This window comes from Xiphophorus maculatus, chromosome 11 (assembly GCF_002775205.1).
Source record: "Xiphophorus maculatus strain JP 163 A chromosome 11, X_maculatus-5.0-male, whole genome shotgun sequence".
Lineage (NCBI taxonomy): Eukaryota > Metazoa > Chordata > Actinopteri > Cyprinodontiformes > Poeciliidae > Xiphophorus > Xiphophorus maculatus.
Genome location: NC_036453.1, coordinates 25,060,471 through 25,078,959, shown reverse-complemented (window position 1 = coordinate 25,078,959; position 18,489 = coordinate 25,060,471). Strand labels below are relative to the sequence as shown.

Here is an 18,489-nt window from a genome sequence, read left to right as displayed (position 1 = left end):
GTATTATTAAAATTAACATATTCGAATATATTACAATATACTTGCAGTGACACATTGGTAAATACCATTTTCTATTTTAAGCTTCTTTTGTGCTCAAAAGTAATGAGGACAATTTCAGAACAGGAATATGGGACATTTTATTTCATAAAAGACTGTCATGCATTTATCAGATCAGCTTTGTTAGACTTCAGACAGCTGATGGCAGAAAGGTTCTCTAGTGGACACAATCTGACAAAAACTGACTTGATTATTTAAAATGTGTAAGCATGAAGAGAACAATGCATTAATGGTGATAATGATTAACTGACTTCCTGTTTCACCTGCACCTGCTGGTGCACTCATGTAGAGCACCTGCCTTCTGCTCTCTCATCACACCTGCAACCCATTAGCTAATCAGCCCTGGTCTTTTGTTCCATCATTCAGCCTCCCAGTATTTAAACACGTCTGCTGTCACTCCTTGCTGGTTGCTCCCCTCACTTCACCTCTATAGCCTGCTGTCTTTTTGCACCTGGTTTTGTTTTGTTCTGGGTCCCTGTGTTTCCAGTATTTTGTAACATTACATGCTTTTAGTCACTGCTTACGCAACAACATACTACTTTAGACAAATAAAAAAATTTGCGTGGTGTGTATATTTATTTATCTTTGACTTGTAGTATAAATGTATTGGGTTCACATAGATTCGTATACACATAGGTGGTAAAATAGATTTCTGTCAGTCAGCCAGTGGGCGAGGCAGCCAGTCATGCAGGAGTCAGAGCAGGAGAGGCAGCAAGTAATCCTATGCCATGTACCTTATTGTTTGCCTGCAACTTGAAATAAACACCAAGTGCAATTTCAACCTTTTTGCGCTGCGTAAACCACAAATCCATGGCGCCTCAAGTGATCATTTCATTGTGTGCCTTCAGTTTGATCAGTCAAGTTTTTGGGGTTTTTTGCTTTCAAATGGTCAATACAACAACCATATTCACAATAAACAAACACTTCCAAGTCAGATCGGGAACCAGTTTAGGTTTTTCTTTTTTACACAACAATATGTTTGAGTTGGGAAACCTTGTTGATCATATCATTCAAGCCAGGCAGCCATGTTTAACTTCTTCTTCTTTTTCTTCTTCTTCTTTCTCTTCAGACATACAGGATGAGAGCTCACCTAAGTGAACTGAGACGTCCTCCTCCTCACTGTGCTCTCCATGAAAAAGCTTCTCCAGCTTCTCCCTGTGAAAAAACACAAGGAAATATTACAAGATCTGAAAATATTCAGTATTGGAGAAAAGAATAGTTTTTCAAACCTATGGTAAATCCTCTGGAAGGGCTGTCCAAATCAGACTGCTGGCTCCGATCACAGCATCCTGGATCCTCACTGATGTTGACCAGGTTGGTGTTCCATTTATTCCAGTTCATTTCCTTGACCCTAAGGATACAAGGCGACACATGCTACCATTATTTCCAGCTATGCAACACCTGGGGTAGCTCTAAATAGCTTGAAACCCTGTGAACACTTTTTTCCTCACTAATACCAGGGTTTCCCCCAGTGTATAGTAAGCCTGGCGGGCCACCAGGGTTTACTTGTGCCCCCACCAGGCTAAACATTGTTAACATTTTTAAAGATTGCATTTGTTTTAAGACTTTATAGTTGGTGTTTAGGTATTAATCTTCCAGAATTCCAATAACACATAATTATCAAGTCATATATTTCCAAATTTCCTGTCGACTTTATACATTTTTTAACTCAGAATCACAGTGATGGATGAATGACTGCCCTAGCGCCCTAGGTTTAACAAGTTTTCTTGGGGAAACCCTGAATATAATATGTAAACTTCTGATTTTGAAGAGATTAAAACTGTAAAATATGTAACCTTTCTAAAATGTTTTTTACATATTTATTATTCTATGCTATTGCAATCTGCGTAATTGCACCTCTCCTGGTGAAAAACAACTAATCAGAGCCAGGAGGAAGGTCTCAGTGCTGTCAATCATGATCACGTATGTGCTGCTTAATATAATAATGGTGGAGAAACAACATAGTGACATAATTCAGCTTTGACAAATAGACCTCTCATTTATTCCCTATCTCATTTTTGTGGCATTTAGCAAATAGAAATCCTGATCAGATTTCAGTGATGCTCTTCCACTGGATTAAATTGTATATTAAGCTTCATTATAACAGCATAGTGCAAGCTAGCTATATTGAGCATTATCACTTTGACCAAAGGTTTGCCAATAAGATATATAAATAATAAATAAAAATAATGAATAATCAATATTAAAAAATCACCAATGGGTACAGTCTTTCTAGCACTGTTGGCTCACATCATCAGTGCTAGAAACACTAACTGGGTTTCTAACCCCTAGTAATTTTTCCAGGAAGGACGGATAAATGGAATGAATTGATAAATATATTTAATCATTTAATCCAGTTGGATGGTGGATGGCAAAGAATCAGGTTTTATCAGTCACAAAAACTATAAATAAAGGTTCCACAGCCATTTGTATGTTTGAGTAGCTGAAATAAACATAAAGAGTCCTACCTGAAACACCTTCGACGATCGTCTCCAAAAGCGGTGCCGAGTTTAATCTCCACCCCAGAGCGAAAACTTTTCTTCAGACAGCAGAGTAGCCGCTTCTCCATCTCCAGGATTGTGAGAGCCCTCTGGGAACGACAGCAACCCATTTAATACCTGCTCTCCAACAGACACCAATGTGGACGGCATTCACTCACCTGCACCCTCCAAATGCCAGCGCTCTCCATAGTGGTCTTTTTCACAGTGTTGTTCATTAAGGCTATGAGCATGTTGAGCAGCAGGATGTAGGAAAGAACAACGTAGCCAATAAGGAGGAGGTAAAAGACCTCCATGTACTGGTGAGCCTGGATGAACTCAATGTCGCCCATGCCTATGGTGAACTTGAAGAGCTGCAGGATGGTATGAGGGACGCTTTTGTAGCCAGCTGTGACACATTTGTTACCAGTTGTGGGGGCATCAGAAGGACTTGGACTCCCTTGTTTTGTTTGGTTTTTGAGTGGAGGTTCCATAAGCAGTGTGACCATGGCTGTAACAAGAGACAAATACAAATACATGTGAAAATACTGACAAGCCTAGAGTAGTTAACTCTCTATTTACTGGAGCTGAGATAAAATACCTGCTGAAAATCCCAAGAGGAAAACGATGTAAACAAAAAAGAAGCGCAGGATATCGCTGACAATCATCTGCAAAGAAATCAGAAGTTAGATGGCAAACAATCCACTTCAACGTCAGTCGCAGCTGACCCCTACCATCTGTATCATGATACTGTAGATGCCCATGTGTTTGTTGCCCCTGGAGTAGTACAGCACGTTCACCCAGCTGAGAGTCAGACAGATCACCAGGAAGCCCAGGTACTCCTGCCTCCCTGCCCAGTACAGAACAGTGGCGACCAGGAACAGTAAGCCCTGCGCGAAGCTAACGACAGCATGGATGTTAGATTGACTCAGTGCATGTGACCCAAGTTTACTTGTAGTCACTACAGTCTTTGCAGAAATAGTCATATCTAGTGAACTTTTTCAAATATTTACTTGTTACAACCACAAACATATGTCTTGACTTGGGAATTTATATCACTAAATAATACATGGTAGTGTATAATTGTGCATAGGAAGACACTTTTAATAATTATAATCTGCTAAGTGTTGGTTTAAAACCCAACACCCAGTAAAGTCCTCAAAATGTCACAGTGTTTCCATATTAGACAATCTGAAACTATTATTGATCAAATCTGTAACACAATAATAGTAGAAAAATCTACTCACAAGAGAATCTCATAATATCCATCTATCAGCAGTGTCTGCAGCTTTGGCCGCTTCCTCGTCATGCCTAGAATCTGGGATTATGACATCATAGAAAAAGATGTCTAACTCATTTTCATTTTGGGCCACAACAAGATCATGAATGTTCTCAAAGGGCCGGTTGTGGCCGAATGTTTTGATAAGACTACCCATTAACAAACTAATAAATAGTTATCTCTGCATTTGATGAGCATTTCAAAAATGATAATGATAATGAATGTCTTTTCACACTGATGTAATTTGGTGGCATACAGATAAAGATGCTTTGATGTAATTGATAAAATACATTTCTACTTATCTTCAAGCTGTTTTTTGAAGGTCCTTTTAATGAAGCCCTCTAGAGGCAAGAGGGCCACATAAAAAACTATGGTGGTTCAAATTTGGCCCATAGGCCTTGGGTTTGACACGTGTCATAGAGGTTTTACTAAACTTAAACCTATACAAGGTGCTGATATAAACCAAATGTGGCTCACATACCCCTGTGACAAAGAAATAGCAGTTTGCTAGTAAAGTCAGCAGCTGGCCTGAAACATACAGGTAATCCCAGGCGTCCTCAGGGATAAACGGAAGCTGTGGGACACAGAGGAGACATTAGTTCAGGTCCGTCTCAGGTTCTGTTAATCACTGTTTAAATCTGTTTACCTGTGTAGCATCTTTTTTATTGTAGGCTACAACAGTGAAGATGATCAGGTACACAAGGTAGACCAGGAAGTTGAAAAAAAACATTCCACGTCCAAACTTCTTCCACTTATCCTCCAGGAGGCAGCTGAGCGGCTCCTTCTCCAGCATCTCGTGGCGGTTCTGACAAGAGACACGACCTTGTGACCTTAATGACAGCTTAAGGTTTTTCTGAGTTTGCCTGCAAAGCTGGGACTCACGGGAATTTCACTGCCATAGATTAGAATTTCCAGAACAGAGTTGTTCTCGTATGAGTCCACAGAGGTCAGGTCATACAGAGAACTGTGGACGGGTCCGTAAGCCCACTCAGTGAATTTACGGGACAAGTGCTTGAAGTGATTCTCCTGGAATTCCCTTTGTAGGATGTGAGAAAATACCTGTAGACAAATAAAAGAAAGGAAGTTATAAACAGTCTGTGACAGTTCAGACTCACCTGGTTAGAGACAAATGGATTCTATTCTAGTCACAACTGAGGGCTCCAACCATATTAGTCTTTCTTTTTTTTTTTTTTTTAAGTTTTTAAAGGTTTGCATTTACCCCAATCTTGCCATTCTTGGCAGCCAGTTTGAGAGGTGTGAGTTCATCGTTGTTCTCTTTCTCCTCCAGCTTTATCTTGGGATGCAGTCGGGCATTGGTCTTTAGGATGCGATCATAAATGGCCGTTACGAATTCTGTGTTCTCCTTCGAGTTATCGGCCACCAACACCAGGGCGTGCAGCACTGTGTTGCCGTGAGAGTCAGCCATCTTGGCGTCCGCTGGAAACTCATTCTCCATTAAGTAGCTCACTATGTCAGGCTGGTTTGTGCAGGCTGCTAGAGACAGGGGCAGCTCACCTATAATGGAATAATTAAACAACATGAATCACAACAAATACTGTGCTACCTCTGAGAAATGGTGGTTGAGGCGTCATGCTGGGGGTTTGTTACACGGCAACCGTTACTGGTGAAATTCACAAAGGAATTTGGAAAATAAAGTGGAGCTTCCTCCAAATCTGTCAACTTTACCTCATATTGCCGGTAAGATGGTTGACACACTTCGGTGTTCCATCAAAAATAATAATCCCAAACAAAACTGGTATTGGAGTGGACAAAGCATACCAACAGATGTGATATAACAGTCAACTATCGCCTCAGGTGTTAAAAAGTACCATTACCCAGCATTAGGTGGCGCTATTATAGAGAGTAATTAGCCTGGTAAAAACCAGTCCTGTGTCGTTCACAGAGCTGGTTCAAACTTTACAATAGCTTAATCCTTGAATGACTGGATTACCTGCCGCAGGTCATGCCTATTTATGCTTAACTATCCCCTCCTTTAAACAGTAGGTGTCGCTAATGTCAATTGCTGAGAAACAGGAACATTTCTAATAACGGAATTGACTAGGTAGGGAATTTTAACTCAAGTAAAAATAAAACTCCACGTCTTTCCACATTTCATAGATATTGTTAATAAACAATGGTGTTTTGTTTGTTTTTGATGACTCTACAACTCTGATAGTTTGGTTACACTCTCCACAAATGACTTAGAGATATTAGCAAAACACTGTTTTACTGTGACTCTTTTGCATGATGTGACAACTCAATAATGGCCACATACTCCCAAAAAACAATTTGGAATGGTCTTCCTGCATCTTCTTATGTTGTATTTATAACAGAGACACTGGAATAGGCCAAAATTGGTTGGGTTTTTTTTGTCAAAACCAAACTTTCTCCCCACAAACTTACCAAAGTAGAAGTTGGGACCATCATGAGGCTGAAAAAACTTCCCACAGGCTTTGGCATGAACTTCTGCACCTTTGCTGACCAGCAGCTTTACATAGGACATACTCCTCCTCTCAATGGCTATATGTAGAGCAGTTTGACCTATAAGAAGTCATAGCAAAACACATATTTTATTATTTTGTTATTGTTTAAAAAAAGGACATTATTAAAAAACAGTGGAACATGGAAAAAGAGAGCAGACTGACATGTTTAAGCTTTTATTCAGAAGAAAGTTGACCTTTATAGTAGCTATCAGTGAAGGCGGCGTTCACAAACTCTTTTATGTCGCCGATCCTCTCTGAAACGTCGACCAGCTCCTCTATGGTTTCGTTCTTGCCATCTTTGAGGTGCAGCAGAGCTTTCATCAGGGCGGTTTTACCGTACGACTGATCTGTAGATGTGACCGCATGTTGAGGGAGTCAGAACACAGATCTGCTGTTTGGGACACCTGCTGGGTTATGGCTACCTTACACACTTACACAGAGAGTCAGAGAGTTTCTTCATGTTCTGATTCAAGTACTGGTATAGGCCGTCCAGTTTGTTGACGTCCCTGCTGGCCACTGCTTCAAACAGACGCTCAATGGTGAAAGTGGAGCTGTCTCTCTTTGGCTGTGATGCCTCACCTCGAATCTCTCTGGAAACAAAAGTTGTTGCATATCTCAGGGTTTACTGTGGATCGAGCAGTTTTGTAGTCCATTGTAATCAGTAATAAGTGGCTTGACAGCTCACAGTACCCATGTGGTGATGTAATGGGAAATTAAGGCAGAATCAGTTTATGTCTGTGTGCAGAGACTCACTTGTCAAAGTTGAGATTGAATTGGATCTGAGGCTTGACCGGCTCCATTTCCTCCTGGTAGTCGGTGTCCATGGGGGCCTTAGGGGCCTCCTTGCTCAACCCCAAAGCAGAAGCCAAGCCATCCTTCTTTGGTGCCTTTTGCTTCCGTTTCTCCTCCTCCGTTCTGTCATCTGCCTCCAGATGGAAATCAGAAATCTCTGATTTCCTCATCTTTACATAAAACTCTGGTAATCTGGAATGAAACATGACAAGTGTTTTAACGTTCAGTTGGTCTCAAAGGGAACAAAAGTATAATCATTTTTGGGTAAATACCTCCTGAATATTATGAAGCATGCTATGGTGTCTTTTCTTGACTACTGTTGTGTTTTAGCAATATACTTTAATTAGTTTTGATTAGAAAGCTAACCACTCTTGGCCTGTGTAGTTGTGTAGTTCAATTACCAGTTGGTTGTAGTTTTGAGACAGAACAAATCCAGGTTAACTCAGCTGGTTGTAGATTGGGGTTCCACAAAGCTGCTGTCTCAGTCCCTTGCTTTACAGAGTAGACACCAGTAATATTACTCACTGCAAATATTAATTGACAATGAAATGTCAACAACTTGACTTTGAATGTGATTAAACTCAAAGAAGTTAAGGATTTTCAAAAAACCTAAAAATGCAACCTGATTTCATAAGCACATTTTCAACTGAAACTTTAAATCCATTTTTATCTTAACCTAATCAAATCTTTTTTTTTTTCTTTTTTTTCTCCGAAGAGTTTTTGCGGCACTAGTGGCTCGTATTTTTTTGACAGTAGGCAGACAGGAATGAGGGTGAGGAGAGGGGGGAAGACATGCGGCAAAGGTCGTCGGGACCGGGAGTCGAACCCGCGACGTCCGTGTCGAGGACTATGACCTCCAAAGGTGGGGCTCCACCACAGCACGCCCCAACCTAATCCAATCTTATAGTATCTGCACAGAAATGAAAGAGGGTTCATTACTATGCAGAAAATTGAACTCAAAGTCAAGAAATGACTGGAGGTCAGGAATCAAACCCAACACAGCTTTGTCGAGGAACATAACCTCTATGCCATATATGGTGCATACGCTCTACCACTGAGCCATGTGGCTCCCTGGCAATATCCTAATTTTAAATTAAATCCACAAAATCTCTCCTCAGTCATTTCTGCTTTAAACTTCATAACATGGCTCCTGGTTTGGTTGGGGAACATCACGGGACATTATTGCAAATTATGCATTAGATCTAGAAAGCTGTGGAATTATTTGTCAGCCACTACTTTAGCTAAATGATGTCTTCATCTTGTGCTCCAACTATCATGATCGAAAAGCGAATCCACCGATAATCTTTTCTCTTATCTCCTTTCGGGGAAGCACTTACAAGATATTGGTTCCTGAACCTCACGCTTTAAAGACACTGCAGTCAGACTCAAAGAGAGGCTCTTTGATCAACTTAATAATTTAAGTTGATGGTAGCTGATTGTCTGATTTTATTATCAGATAGTTTACCAGTATAACAGTACCTTTTTTTTTTTTATGTTTCATACAACACATAGATCATTGCCATTTTTGGCCATCACTCTTTGCATAATCTTTCCAGATGGTCCAGAGTTCTGTTTCTTCTCTTATGTTCTCCAAGCTTCAGCTCACCCCACTGGTTTTCCACAGGATTTTAGATCTGGGGGTGTGATGGTTGATTTCGTGTCTGCTGAACAAGATCTGTGTAGACCTGACCCGATGTTTCGACTCACTCAATTCAATTCAAGAGTGTTTTATTGATCTCAAAGGAAAATTAGATGCAACTATCTATAAGTTTCTACAGAGTGTCCCTGTCAGTGGTTGCAGCTGTGGGCAGGAAGAAGTTTTTGTTGCACCGGCTCTGAAGAAACCTCTTTCTGAAGACACAGAGATTATATTTCAGTCTCTGGATGCTCAGGTTATTCATTATGTTCTTTATTTTATATAAAAAAAAAATCCTTCTGTGGAAAATCACCCCAGAACAGACCTAACCATCTTTATCAGGGTGATGAGCCTTTTTAAGTTCCTACGCCAACAGATGATGGCAGTCTATATTACACTCTCCACAAATGACTTACAGAAGATCTGCATCATCTTGCTGCAAACTTAGAAGAACCTGAGCTTCGTTAAGAAATACAGTTTGCTGGATCTGCTGCAGCTATCTGATTGTTTTAGTCAGGTCTGTAAAGAAAATGTTGCAGTAATCAATGCAACTAAAGACAATGGCATGGATCAGTTTCTATAGGTCCTGCTGGAAAATTAGTCCTCTAATTCTGGAAATGTTCTTCAGGTGATAGAAGGCTGATTTTGTAACCGTCTTTATGCGATCCTGAAGGTTCAGGTCTGAGTGCACCCATATTTCATGGCAGATTGCTAGTTTTTACCTGTAATAACTGAAGCTACATGCCGACTAAATCGTTCCTCTTTAGGTCTGAAGATAATAACTTCAGTTGTGTTTCTGTTCTTCTGAATAAAGTTGTGGCACATCCACACATTGATTTGTTCTATGCACATGTTTAATGGGTTCAGACTCACGTGTTCAGACTCACGTGGTGACATTGTAATGTAAAGCTGTGTATCATCTGCAATTTGTTATAATCTAGAAAGGAGCATGAAAATATTAAATAAGTGTGGGGAACTTTGTTGTACCCCACACTTGACTTCTGTTCCTCTATTAAGAAATTCCCAACTGATGCTAAGAGATCCGTTCTTTATTAAGACTCAAACCAGTCAAATACTGTAGTAGGGTCCTAACTCAGCTCTCCAGCCTCAATAATTTATCATGGTCAGCAGTTTTGCTGAGGTCCAACAATACCAGCACTGTGGTTGTTCCACAATCTGTATTTATGCAGACATCATCAACACATTCACAAACACTGATCTCCAGGCTTTAAGACAATTTTCAGATTGCTCTATTGTAAAAATTAGAATGCAAATAAATGTGGAAGTTAACTCACCAAAATTAGCCTTTCTCTTCTGCTTACTGAAACAAAAATTTTAATTTTTAGTAAATGACGGTCCACCGTCCGGCTTAGTTCTGGGCTTGTGAATCCTGCACTTTGAGATGCTCACTTAACATGAAGTCAAGTGGAGAGAAGAAAGCCTGAGTGGGATACAGTGACCCAACCCAGATAAGAGCCTGCACATTACTGAGGCTCTGAGTGCTTGAAAGGCTGCTGCGTTGACCACAAATACTTCCAACAATGAAACCATCAACCCAACATGCATGTACCGCACAGACTGAGCGTATCGTCCAATGGGAGCATAAATTGATTTGATGATGAAGTCTTCAGCAGATTTTTCCTTGTATAAAAAGTTTCTGCTTGATGATCTTTACGTGTATATGCATTAGATTTTAAGGTTTAACTTAACTCCTAACCAGAGACTCCAGTCTCAAAATTAGCAAAAGCTTAAGAGGTGTAACAGTTTCTGTTTTTTTTTTTCCAACTCTTTGGCTGTTGGAATAAAATGTTAGGGAGATAAATTTCCCAGTCTCTTAATCTGCCTTGAAATATAAGTGCTTCTATTTTCTTCATTTTACTTTTTTTTTTTTTGTTCTACCACCCAAAACAGCAGAAACTGTAGCCTCGATCTACTGGTGTTGTGTAAAACAGTGTAATGCCACAATAAAATAACACAAAATAAAATTATCTTCAAGTATAGCATTTGAAATTTATTAGACCTTCGCTCAAATTAGGACTCTGACTGGAAAGTACACAGAAGTGCTGTCAGAAAGAAATGTTTATTGATTTCCAGATTGGGATCAGTAAGTGATTTCTATTGATTTTGTAATGTCTACCGATTTTATAAGCACTATTCTTGTTTATTTTTTTATATCGACTCTAATGATCTAAAAAAACAAATACAACTTTAGCAAAATGATCTTCAACTGAGATTCTGAAGACTTCATGGTGCATTGTAAAAAATATTTCCAGACAAGAAAAGCAGAGCAAAGTGTTTGAGTCACAAAGAAAATTTCTGAGGATAATAAACTTGTTGATAGATGAATTTTTAGGCAGCAACCAGGCGTTTTTCCTAGCTGAATGGTTGCCATGGGAGATTAAAGGATTTCTCAAAAAAGGATGAAGGAATCAAAGCAACACTTCAGGTATGTTTTTGATGTGGAAATAACATTATAACAGCTAAAAAAGAGACAATTTTACATAATAATTGCCCTTTAGTTTTGTTATATGACAATAAATGGCACAGTCTACTTTAAGCAAACCTGTTAATTAGTTAAAGCAAAAACAATTATATTCAATCAAAGTCTCAAAGATTGTGCAAAAAATCTCGGCAAATCAAATAAACATGCAGGGATTCCCCCGTCGACTGTTCAGATTCAGTCAGAGAGGGCCATAGCCACGCCCACAGCAGAGTCCGCGTTCTGTCCGTAAACCACCTGGAGAGGAAACGCCCTCTCCACTTCCTGCCTCAGCACCTCGTTGCGTGCGAGCGCGCTCCCACTCCCCACCAGCCTGCGGACGCCCACCCGCTGCAGGTGCTCCACAGGCATCATGGAGGTGACGTTGCTCACGACGCCGCGGCAAAGCGCTCTGAACACGTGGCCCAGGGAAAGGTTGGAGGAGGAGATGTTGGTGACCTGACCCAGGCAGAGGGGGTCGTGTCTCTCCCCCAGGATGGTGGGACTCACCATCAGGTCGCTGCTCTCCTGGTTCAGGGCAGAGCCAATCAGCTTCTCATACATACACGGGTCCCTCGACTCCACACCTGACAGGGTTAAAAAGGAGCAAATGTTCATTTTCCCCAATAATTACTTTGATCCATCTAATTTCACTGAGCTTGAGGTATTTTGCAAAGACGAATCGGGAAAGAAATCTTTCTAGATGTGCAACGCTGATGGAGAGATACAAAGGGTGCACCGATTGGAGTTTTCTGGCCAATCACCGACCTTTAAAAAGCCTGAACTGTCAATTCTGATTTTGGCAAATACCAATTATCTTGCCTGAAATGTTGCTAAACATAGCGAGAAAGTCCTTGAGTTGGCAACAGGGGACTATTGTTAATTGGAGAACCTCTCTCAGAGTGGAGCAACAGGGAACAGTATTTGATTTTTAGATTTTTTTTGCCAATGTAGATAAGATTGGTGGCTACAATTGGCTTCACATGTAAACATCGACCGATCACCGATCTCCCAAAATGAAGGAAAGTGGAGTCGATCTATCAGCTGGCCGATACTCAGAAAGACGTGCAGCTGTCCTTGCGCTAAAGTGAGTTGCACAAAGTATAAACTTTGAATACATACTGTTTCCCAGACACACTTTTCAGATGTTTATTTAAAAAGGGTTGAAAACAATGTGTGTGTTCAGGGTAAAATTTGCTAAGCCCAGTGCACGGGGCGCTAGAGCAGTCATTCATCCAGCCGGCCGCCATGTTTGTGAGTTAATTTTTTTTTTTAAGTTCACAGGAAATTTGAAAATATCACCTGTTAGGTATGCTTTATTAGAAGACTAGAAGAGAAATATCTAAACACCAACTATGATGTCTTAAAAAAGGCAATAATAAAAAAAAAACTACGGTTAAAATAAATAAACAATACTAAGCCTGGTGGGGGCACAAGTAAAGCCTGGTGGCCCGCCAGGCTTATGATACACTCTGGGAAACCCTGGTTTTACTCTGTAAAGATCTGTCACATAAAGTCACAATTAACCACATTGAGATGTAAAAATATTAGTGGAGTAAACACATCTTTGCGAGGTACTATTGTGTAGTAAAACATACCGAGTTCTTTCATCCAGGCGGTCAACGTTTCCACAAAAGTGGCCAACGCGTTCCCGCCGTTGAGCGACGCCGCCACAGCCAAGTATGACGAGTCAAAGTAAGGGAAGTAGGAGATGGACGACTCAAGCTGAGGAGAGTCAGGAGGTGTGAAGTCAGCTGGCATGGCAAACGTCAGCTGGGCTGATGTGCTTATGTTGAGAACTGGGAGATTTTCAAAAACGACAAAGCTTCTCACATATGGAGTTACAAATACTTTTAAACTTCTTTGGTGTTCAAAGTTAAAACTAAATCAAAGCAGGAGTATGAGACATTTTATTCCATGCATTAATCAGATCAGCTTTGTTAGGTTCTCTAGTGGAAACAAATTGATCTCCTTATTTAAAACACATAAAGATGTAGCATATAACGCACTAAATCATAGTGCACGCTTGACTTCCTGTTTCACCTGCATCTGCTGGTGAACTCATGCAGGAGTAGACGGAGCACTGGAAGTCTCCTAGGGCGGCCCCTACTGGTGTACCAGCAGGAACGCCGTGCCAGGCAGAGTGCGTCTGTCCCACCAAGGCACCAGGCGGCACACACCGAGGAAGCAGGCGAATGGGGAAGCCAGCAGCCTTCAGACTACAGCAAGCACACAGGGGAGTTTGTTAAGAAGGACACACACCTCTCTGGTGGTGATGGTGGGAACTGTTAGGTGCTACTACAGTTCAAATCATACATGCACAAGCCGCAGGACGCAGAGTTTAGCTTTTGACGTACGTGTTCTCGTTCCACTGATTGCTTGTGGTGTTGAAGAATCCCCAGCTGGCTGCATTCTGAGGCGTCATCACGCATGAGTCCAACCCGCACAGCATGGACACCACGTAGTCCTGGATCGTACCTGCGACGCTAAAGTCCTCCAGGAATTGAGGCCTACAGAGAAACCAGGAAAAAAACAGATGTCTGTTTTATTTTTATTTTTATCAAATCACAGAGGAAAGTGGAGCCTGAATGAGATGCGCACCAACCTGTGCTTCATGTACCAGAAGATCGTCGCGCAGCCGAAGCCCGTGGAAACGCCAAGGTGAGACTCCGGCTTTGGAAGAGAAGACAGGAACTCACTGCTGCAGCGTCCATCCTGCCATGTGACCAGCTGACTAGTGTCTCTGGGTGTGAAATAGTTTCCATTTGACCAATCACAGCCTGTGACACAGAAAAACGATACTTCATGTATAATTGGAACACTGAGTTTAGAAGGGATGTAAACATCATTCCAGTAAAAATCCCCCTGTCATATCTGTATGACGTGAATACAGCCATGAGTGATGCAAATACCAAAACATTTTATACATTTTAGTAAGATTTTTATTTATTATTACTTTGTCTTTGATTTGAAATATAAGTAAAATCAATTTTCACACAGTGTGACATCACCTCTGCCCCTGCGACAAATAATTAATGTAAACTATTTTTAGTCATCACACTGAAAATACTCATTGAACATGAGAGAAAGCCCGAAATTTTATTTTAAAAAATAGATTAATTGTTTACTACTGGTTTAAATTACACAGATGTTTATTGTATATAGAATCTTTTTGTGAAAAAAGGCAGAATTATAGGATTATATATGCTTCCAGTTTTCAACTTCCATGTTTTGTGTTAGCAATTTCTGTATTTATTTTTCAATCTTTGATCAAACACACCATGCATGCAAGTTTTCTAAGATAACAAATAACATAAAACTAATAAGGAACAAAGATAACTTTTATAAAAAGTTTGATTCAGAGAGACAAACGAAAGCAAAAACATATGGCTAACAAACAGCTGCTTCATTTAGTGGAAGTTTTCAATATAACATAATATTTTTTATATTTTACAGCACACCTTGCTTAACATTTTCTGTCGGAGCAAGTATGATTCACAAATTATTTATAAGCTTTTATGGATAAGCTGAATGTGCTTTCATAGATGGGATAATAAATGGTTTAACATAAGTTTAGCAAACACTCCATCTTAATTCTGCCCCTATTTATTTCACATTCAGTCTTTGACGCCTGAGTTCTCAGCATCTGAAATGTGCAAAGTTCATAAATGTCCATCATTAATATTTAACGATTATGACTGAGATATCAAAACTTTGATTTATTTTTAGCAAGCTTTTCATGGCGAACTACCCAGCATCTAAGTATGCACTAAATAAATGTTTCCCCATAGCGAGACAAGCTGGCTCTTTGCCGCTTATTGCACTTTCACCACAATGTACTTTATTTTGAAATGTCAGAGCAGACACAGTCCTCATAATTTAGTTTTTTTTTTTTTTGAAGATGTATAGTAAAAAAAAATAATTTCTGAAGTTACATCTCCGTCCAGTTGATGGCGGTAATGCGCAAAGTGTGTAAACTGCCATAAAACGCAACAGAAGAAGAAGACGCAGTCCTCTTACCGCTGTTCGCCTTCCAGAACAGAACCCCGTGCATCTGTCCCGTCAGGCCGACCCTGCTGACGTGCTGCAATTTGTCTCCGGGTAGCTGAGCCAAGCATCGGTCCACAGCGTTTATTATCCCACCGGGGTCCTGCTCTTTCGCCTAGACGACACAGAGACAGAGGCTGAGTTGTGTTCAGTTCCCTCAGCTGCGGAGGAAAGTTGAGCGGGCAGCTCACCTTTATCCCGCGGTCGTCGCTAACATCGGCGGCGGTTGGTTCCGAGTGACCCGCAGCCACAGTTCTGCAGCCCGCTGCCAACAATACAGCTTTCACCGACGTGGTGCCCAGATCTATCCCCAGGATGAAGTTAGACATGACTTCAGGATGACAAGTTGCTAGGTGCTGCATGTCATCCTGAAGGCAAAGTCGACTTTGTTGCGTTCATGTTAAAAGAAAATGAATCGGAAATCTCAAAGAAAGCAAAAGTGACTGTAAACAGTCCATGTAACTAATGTATAACTAACGATAATTATTTTTAAATTCGTTAAAAATAATTATCTATTCATTTTATATTTATATATATTCATTTTATGGAATTGTTACATTTATAAATATTGACACAATAGCTCATTCATGTTTTAAATTTTAGCACTTGAATAAAGTCCATCTTTCTGTACATTTGGATATCGTGAGCAGATAGCATGTCTAGCATAGCAACATCTATGAAATGTATTATGACAAAATCTGGGTAGATTTTTTTGCTTTGAAATGATAATGTCCTACTTTTCCCCGTCTTGCAAACACACCCCTCTTGTTTGATGACTGTATTGTACCCACAATGCATTGCGAGGGAGCATGGTTGACTTTCGACTAGGAGTGTCAGTCCTGTGAGGATGAATGCGCCGTGTCCGAGCTAGAGCAGCTGAATATTTACTAAATCACCAGATGCCCCACGGTGTGAAGTAACCTTGTGTGCTGTTATTATTATGCCGCAATAATTTCATCCAGTGGAATCGGAAAGCTTCGTTAAAATCCGGTGAGTGGTCGTCACTGTTAGCGGGGGCTAACAGAGCTAGCCTGTCAGCAGCAGCAGAAGTGACATGAATGTAAAGCAGCAGTTTTGAGTTAAAATGCAGTCAGGCATACTCTGGGTCACATTGGAGCACCGAGTGTTTACTTGTTGGTTGGTTTACTTGTTGGTTGGCGTCCAGGCCGGTGATATTACTGTGATTTTAGGGATTTGTTTAATGTACAGAAGCTAACTAATAGCTCCATTTCGGCCTAAACTAGCAATAGCCAATTCTGTCAGTTATTGTTTTTACTCTTGACGCTTATATTTGGTTAATATTTCTGTACTTCTATTGTTATTCGGTTGTTTTATCTTTGTGATTCATTTGTTAAATGCATCAGTTTGATCTGACTAACTCAGCAATTGTAGGCTTATTAAGAAGAGATTTAATACATTACCTTGTTTTTAATCCAGCTTTATTTCAAACGCTATCTGTCCACGAGTGAAAGTGGGACACATTTTTTATAGATGCTTTGATCAAATAATCTGTGTTTTATTTAAAGCATTGACTTATCGATACTGACATTGGATTCAGATTTTTCTTCAAGATTTACACATAATTTACTTTTTTTTATTTCTGGATGAATATAAGCATATGCTTTTCTGACAATAAAATTATAAGTGGTGGGTAACAATATATATGGACAATAATATTACTGTTACAGAGCTGTCTCTCTGTTATTGCTGCTTAAAATCTGAGTAAATTCTTTTTTGTTTTTTCCGTTTCCATAACATATGAAGGAATTCAGCATAACTATAAATTGACATGGGACAAAAGGAAACAGGAATTAATCAGATAAATGTGTCCATGTACCTTTTTAAAACCTGTTATAGCCGTTTATAGTGCACTTCACTCTGCAACGTGGCAATATAAATTTGCAAAAACAGCAATTGTTTAGTCAAGATTGGATGAGAGCAGCCTAACCCTGCATAATGTTTCCTGTAACGGCAGCACCCTCTGGTGGTAGACCAGAGCCAAGATGGCAGGAGTTGGGGCCAAACGTGAGGGACCACAGTTCATCAGCGAAGTGGCGGTGAGGGGAAACGCCGCTGTGCTGGACTACTGCCGCACCTCCGTTTCCGCTCTGTCGGGGGCGACAGCCGGCATCCTTGGGCTGACGGGACTGTACGGGTTCGTTTTCTATTTCCTCTCGTCCTTCCTGCTCTCCCTGCTGCTCATCCTCAAGGCTGGACGGCGGTGGAACAAGTGCTTCAAATCGCGGCGGCTGCTCTTCACCGGAGGGCTGGTCGGAGGGCTTTTCACCTACGTCCTGTTCTGGACTTTCCTGTACGGGATGGTGCATGTTTACTGAGACGCCCGCCCACAATCAGCCCAGAAATGTTTCGATATGAAGCTATGTAAATCATTAGATCTGTCTAGCCTGCTGCTGTTCGTAGCTCAATCCTGTAGTGAAAAACTTTAAATATTTCTGTTGTGAGTAGATGATTTAATGGAGGAAGCGTCAGTTTTACCGTAGGTAGCGTTATTTGTCCTCCTTCTACTACAGCTACCAGTAACATTACCACAATGACTAATAGCTTAGCTTGTAAAATCCTAATAAAGTGTGGCAACATTTTCATGTAAAACATATTGAATATTGCAACTGATTGGAATAAAAACCTCTGTACAGATTGCTTTGCATTAATCTCTTAATGAGTCAGGCAGTAAATCAACATTATGTAGAACATACTGAAAAAACTCAGCATTCATTCAAACACAACCAACCACAGAGAATTAAGACACACACAGCAGACGGCTTCATTTACATGAACAGAACACGTTGTAGCTACTGGCTGGAAATCAAATTGCAGATAGAGTAGCAGCATCAACAGTTCACATAAATCATTTTCATTAAATAGTGTCCAACAGGAAAAAACATTTTTTTTTCTTTTTCTTTTTACATATTGCTTCCAAAAGCATCTTTGACACGTCTGTTACAAATCATGGCGTTGAACCCTGACCTTTTCTATTTCTACATCTTCCGCTCAAAAATGTTCACATTTTACTCAAATGGCTTAGTTTTAAGAAAAGCTTAAGGATATTCACAAGGGTCATTGTTTTACTGTAATAAATTGCAATCTTGACAAAAGAAAAATCCAGCAGAAAATAATCAGGTTTGTACAATGGATTATTGTAGAGTAAAAAAATAAAAGGATATTTCTGCCTAAAAAAACTCAAGTTTTCTGGAAATAAATTTTAGTTTCAAAAGTCAAAA

General features: G+C 40.2%; 3 protein-coding genes across 3 annotated transcripts; 1 reads left to right on the top strand and 2 right to left on the bottom strand.

Annotated features, from left to right (window-relative positions):
- Positions 1-149: 149 nt before the first annotated feature.
- Positions 150-7,294, bottom strand: LOC102230190 (transient receptor potential cation channel subfamily V member 1-like). Its single transcript, XM_023341999.1, has 15 exons — positions 7,050-7,294; positions 6,732-6,886; positions 6,491-6,643; positions 6,217-6,354; positions 5,033-5,328; positions 4,696-4,872; positions 4,460-4,618; positions 4,295-4,387; positions 3,782-3,852; positions 3,269-3,434; positions 3,136-3,202; positions 2,717-3,045; positions 2,526-2,647; positions 1,287-1,408; positions 150-1,212 (listed from the first exon to the last, which is right to left on the bottom strand). Exons 1-15 carry the CDS (start codon positions 7,292-7,294, stop codon positions 1,148-1,150), a joined length of 2,358 nt encoding a protein of 785 aa, XP_023197767.1. The 3' UTR covers positions 150-1,147.
- A 3,426-nt stretch (positions 7,295-10,720) lies between these two features.
- On the bottom strand, positions 10,721-15,949 carry shpk (sedoheptulokinase). The gene is made up of 7 exons (XM_005800816.2): positions 15,442-15,949; positions 15,224-15,365; positions 13,809-13,983; positions 13,561-13,713; positions 13,247-13,422; positions 12,802-13,002; positions 10,721-11,790 (listed from the first exon to the last, which is right to left on the bottom strand). Exons 1-7 carry the CDS (start codon positions 15,610-15,612, stop codon positions 11,402-11,404), a joined length of 1,407 nt encoding a protein of 468 aa, XP_005800873.2. The 5' UTR covers positions 15,613-15,949; the 3' UTR covers positions 10,721-11,401.
- Positions 15,950-16,044: 95 nt separating this feature from the next.
- Positions 16,045-17,908, top strand: emc6 (ER membrane protein complex subunit 6). The gene is made up of 2 exons (XM_005800775.3): positions 16,045-16,240; positions 17,226-17,908. The coding sequence occupies exon 2, from the start codon at positions 17,254-17,256 to the stop codon at positions 17,584-17,586; it is 333 nt and encodes a 110-aa protein (XP_005800832.1). The 5' UTR covers positions 16,045-16,240; positions 17,226-17,253; the 3' UTR covers positions 17,587-17,908.
- The last annotated feature ends 581 nt before the right edge of the window (positions 17,909-18,489 follow it).

What these genes read in the sequence shown, in the direction of transcription:
- LOC102230190 (XM_023341999.1), bottom strand. Translation starts at nt 7,294, where the DNA reads ATGTTTCATTCCAGATTACCAGAGTTTTATGTAAAGATGAGGAAATCA. An exon ending in TGGTCCCAACTTCTACTTTG is followed by an intron (nt 5,329 to 6,216) that starts GTAAGTTTGTGG and finishes ATTCCATTATAG; the next exon opens with GTGAGCTGCCCCTGTCTCTA. An exon ending in CTGGCATTTGGAGGGTGCAG is followed by an intron (nt 2,648 to 2,716) that starts GTGAGTGAATGC and finishes TGTCGTTCCCAG; the next exon opens with AGGGCTCTCACAATCCTGGA.
- shpk (XM_005800816.2), bottom strand. Translation starts at nt 15,612, where the DNA reads ATGCAGCACCTAGCAACTTGTCATCCTGAAGTCATGTCTAACTTCATC. An exon ending in GTTCTGGAAGGCGAACAGCG is followed by an intron (nt 13,984 to 15,223) that starts GTAAGAGGACTG and finishes TCTGTGTCACAG; the next exon opens with GCTGTGATTGGTCAAATGGA. An exon ending in CGCCTGGATGAAAGAACTCG is followed by an intron (nt 11,791 to 12,801) that starts GTATGTTTTACT and finishes TAACCCTGTCAG; the next exon opens with GTGTGGAGTCGAGGGACCCG.
- emc6 (XM_005800775.3), top strand. Translation starts at nt 17,254, where the DNA reads ATGGCAGGAGTTGGGGCCAAACGTGAGGGACCACAGTTCATCAGCGAA.